The following is a 3,243-nucleotide window of genomic DNA, read 5'->3' on the forward strand; positions in this document are numbered from 1 at the left end:
CACTATTGATAAAACTCTCAACACTGATCTTTTGAAACAGTTTTTGTACGCAGTGAATATGTAGGAAGACAGATGATGAGACAAAGGCAGCTATTTGTATTTTCTTCATGCTTGGGAATTAATACAAACTAAGTTTAAATTATGACATAGCTACCAATTTCCTATAAGTTTTTAGGCAAATTACCCTACAACCTTAAACCTGATTTTTCAACTATAAAATATGAATAATGTTAGTGAGTGCATTACAAACATGTGATGTTTAAAAGTTGTCTAAACAAGTAATTTTCATAGAACCTTTATTTAGTAGGTTCCCAATGAATATCATATCGCATTATTAGCACTATTGATTTTATCATAGATCATCAATACTTGCTATTTTGTTGATTTTTTAAAATATGATAATTGTTAAAGGCATATAGTGTGAATGTTTGATAAGTATTCTTATTCAAAACCCAACTCTTACACTGTGTCCATCATTTTGTGTACTGTTGCATTTCCATAAAACAACTTCTGGCTCACCCAGTCTAAATTTATTTTTTTAATAAGTGAAATTGGAAAAATGCAAAAGTTTAATTTTGAGAATTAGTTATTCAAAATAAGATACACAACCAAATTTTCACCTTCATTATTTGAAATAATTATTTTTTTCTTTATTTTTCTGTTTCAAGTTGACTCATAATGTAAATTTTTTCAATTTCAAAGAATTTTAATACAAACTTAATATAAACTATTTCAGTCCCTCTTAACATGTAAGACACTGACTCAAAATACTTTCATAACATTTTTTCAAGTATTGTCTAATATAGGTACAAAATTAATGTTTACAATTACATTTTCTTCTATAATCTATAGCAAAAATATTTAGACCTTTAACAGAAAATACATTTTTATTTATTTATTTATTTATTTTGAAATAGAGTCTCAAGCTGTTGCCCTGGGTAGAGTGCTGTGGCATCATAGCTCATACCAACCTCCAACTCTTGGGCTTAAGTGATCCTCTTGCCTCAGATTTTCTATTTTTAGTGGAGACGGGGTCTCGCTCTTGCTCAGGCTGGTCTCCAACCTGTGAGCTCAAGCAATCCACCTGCCTCGGCCTCCCAGCGTGCTAGGATTACAGGCATGTTCCACACACCCGGCCAGAAAATACATTTTTTTAAAAAACAAGTATGTGTACATTTTAATTCCACCACTAAAGTAATATCCTGTACACAATTTTTAGAATGGTTGAAGTCTTTAAGATGGATATTTTACAATTTCAGTAAAAATAATACAACATGAAGATGCTGCTGTCACAGATCACTGTAGTAAAAAGATATAAATGCAATACCATGTCATAAAAACAGTATATATCTTCTGATAGTTTACAAACTTTGTACTAAATTAAATTATACCATTAGAAAAGACCAATAAAGCTACTCATTAGTGCCAATTTTTTATAAAAAAAAAACAGCTATATTCTTGCTATATCTTAAGTACTATAAGAGGCCATGTCTGAGAGTATGTACTTTAAAATATACAGTCAGCATAAAATAACTCTCAAACTCTCAAATAACTTGGCAATGAAAAATGGTGCATGTTTTATTTTTGTAACCAAGCTTGAATGTATCCATACTTTAAGCTTAAAAAAAATGTCAAGGAGGCAGAAAGAAAAAACAAACAAACAAAAAAAAAAAAGAGATCCCCCTTGGGCCGGTGCATTTTAACTTGTACATTTTTTTTAGTTAGCCGTAACAGGCTGGAATTGCTGGTTAGAATACTGCATGTTATTTAAGCTAAAATTCAAGCCATCTACAAAAGAATTCTCATTGAGGCCTCCATAGGTTCCAAACACATCAAAGGCATTACTGTACTGGAGAGAACTGAGGTTAAGAGGGCTTTCATCTGGGAACATTCCATCGGTACTACTACCTTGACCCTGCATATGAGGAAAAATAAATTCCTTGGCATTAGGAGAAAGCGCAGAGGTTTGCTGCTGCTGCTGCTGCTGGTGCTGCGGTGGCAGTGGCTGCTGTGGCTGCTGCTGGCTACTCAGGCCAAACCCATACTGAGAGTGAGTTGAGGATGTGATGGCTTTCTGCTTCAGGATGTCATTCACATTCAAGCCGAAGTTGATAGAAGTACGTGCAAACTTGTTGCTACGGCCACTATTCTTCATTTTGGTAGAGCCAAACTTGGTGGCAGCAAAAGTGGCGGTGGTAAAGGTTAAAGGCTGAGCGTACCAGGGCATGAAGGCATAGTTAACAGCAGCATAGTGACCAAAGGAAGGCGATGGAGAGCTGCACACTAAATAGGCTGGGTCATTTACCGGCATAAAGACCTGGGCCTCTGGGTTAAAGCTGTTTTTGATGTCCTTATCCAACTCACATCCATTTTCATTAGTATCATCCATATAAAGCACTCTCACCGGTCCCCTTTCACCAATTTGGTAGGAAACTTCAAATGGGTCGATCCAGACACTAAGATCCTGTGGCAGATTACCACGAACATCATCAATGTCCAAACCACTCTCTTTGGATGCTTGTTCAATCACGGGGTCCACTTTCTCACCTATATGGATACATCTAAACCCTGATCCTTTGTATGGCTTTTCAGGATACCAGTGCCCTTCATATTTCTTTTTAAGAAGTCTTCCAAGCTCTTCACCAAGAATGTTGACACGTCTCCTGGGTAGCTTATTGTATAAATATGAAATAATAAAATTTAGTGCAACTTGGATTTCAAGCTTCATAGCTGCTATGCCACAAAGTTAATTTGTTTCAACACTCCCACAAAAAAGAAACAAAGAAAGAAAAGTGTTCCGTTTGTGGCAGGGAAACAAATTTTCATTCAAAGTGTTAGTATTGGTAGATTACCCTTCACCTTGAGTGATCTTTGATCTTGTTCGGGCTTCTTCGGGGCTGCTTCCATCAACAGCCCGCCGCTGGGCGAGGGAAAGCTGCGGCAGCGCGGGGACACCGAAGGGTCGGAGCGGAGCGTCGAGCTGGCCGAATGCAAGACGTGGCCGCCGCCGGGCGGAGGACTGAGGCCTCGGGCGGGCCTCGGGAGCTCGCTGCTTCTGGCTCGGGATGGTGGGGACGGGGCTCAGGCGAGCGCGTTCACTTCACACAGCCCGTGCCCGGCCCAGCGTCCCGGTACTCGCCCTCTTCGCGCTGGGCCAGAGCTTCACTCCTTCTGCCGTGGCGCGCACCCCGCCTCTGTTTTCTGTCTCCTCCCTGCCTCCCATGCCCTCCGTAGGGTGCGCGT

At 39.3% G+C, this 3,243-nt stretch overlaps 1 protein-coding gene across 1 annotated transcript; it reads right to left on the minus strand.

The window, feature by feature from the left end:
- Positions 1–1,717: 1,717 nt before the first annotated feature.
- On the minus strand, positions 1,718–2,760 carry LOC128578063 (protein Tob1-like). The gene has a single exon (XM_053580483.1). It carries the CDS (start codon positions 2,726–2,728, stop codon positions 1,718–1,720), a length of 1,011 nt encoding a protein of 336 aa, XP_053436458.1. The 5' UTR covers positions 2,729–2,760.
- Positions 2,761–3,243: the final 483 nt, after the last annotated feature.

This window comes from Nycticebus coucang, chromosome X (assembly GCF_027406575.1).
Source record: "Nycticebus coucang isolate mNycCou1 chromosome X, mNycCou1.pri, whole genome shotgun sequence".
NCBI lineage: Eukaryota > Metazoa > Chordata > Mammalia > Primates > Lorisidae > Nycticebus > Nycticebus coucang.

Bases quoted from the DNA above. Each gene is read 5' to 3' on its own strand.
- LOC128578063 (XM_053580483.1), bottom strand. From the start codon at position 2,728: ATGAAGCTTGAAATCCAAGTTGCACTAAATTTTATTATTTCATATTTA.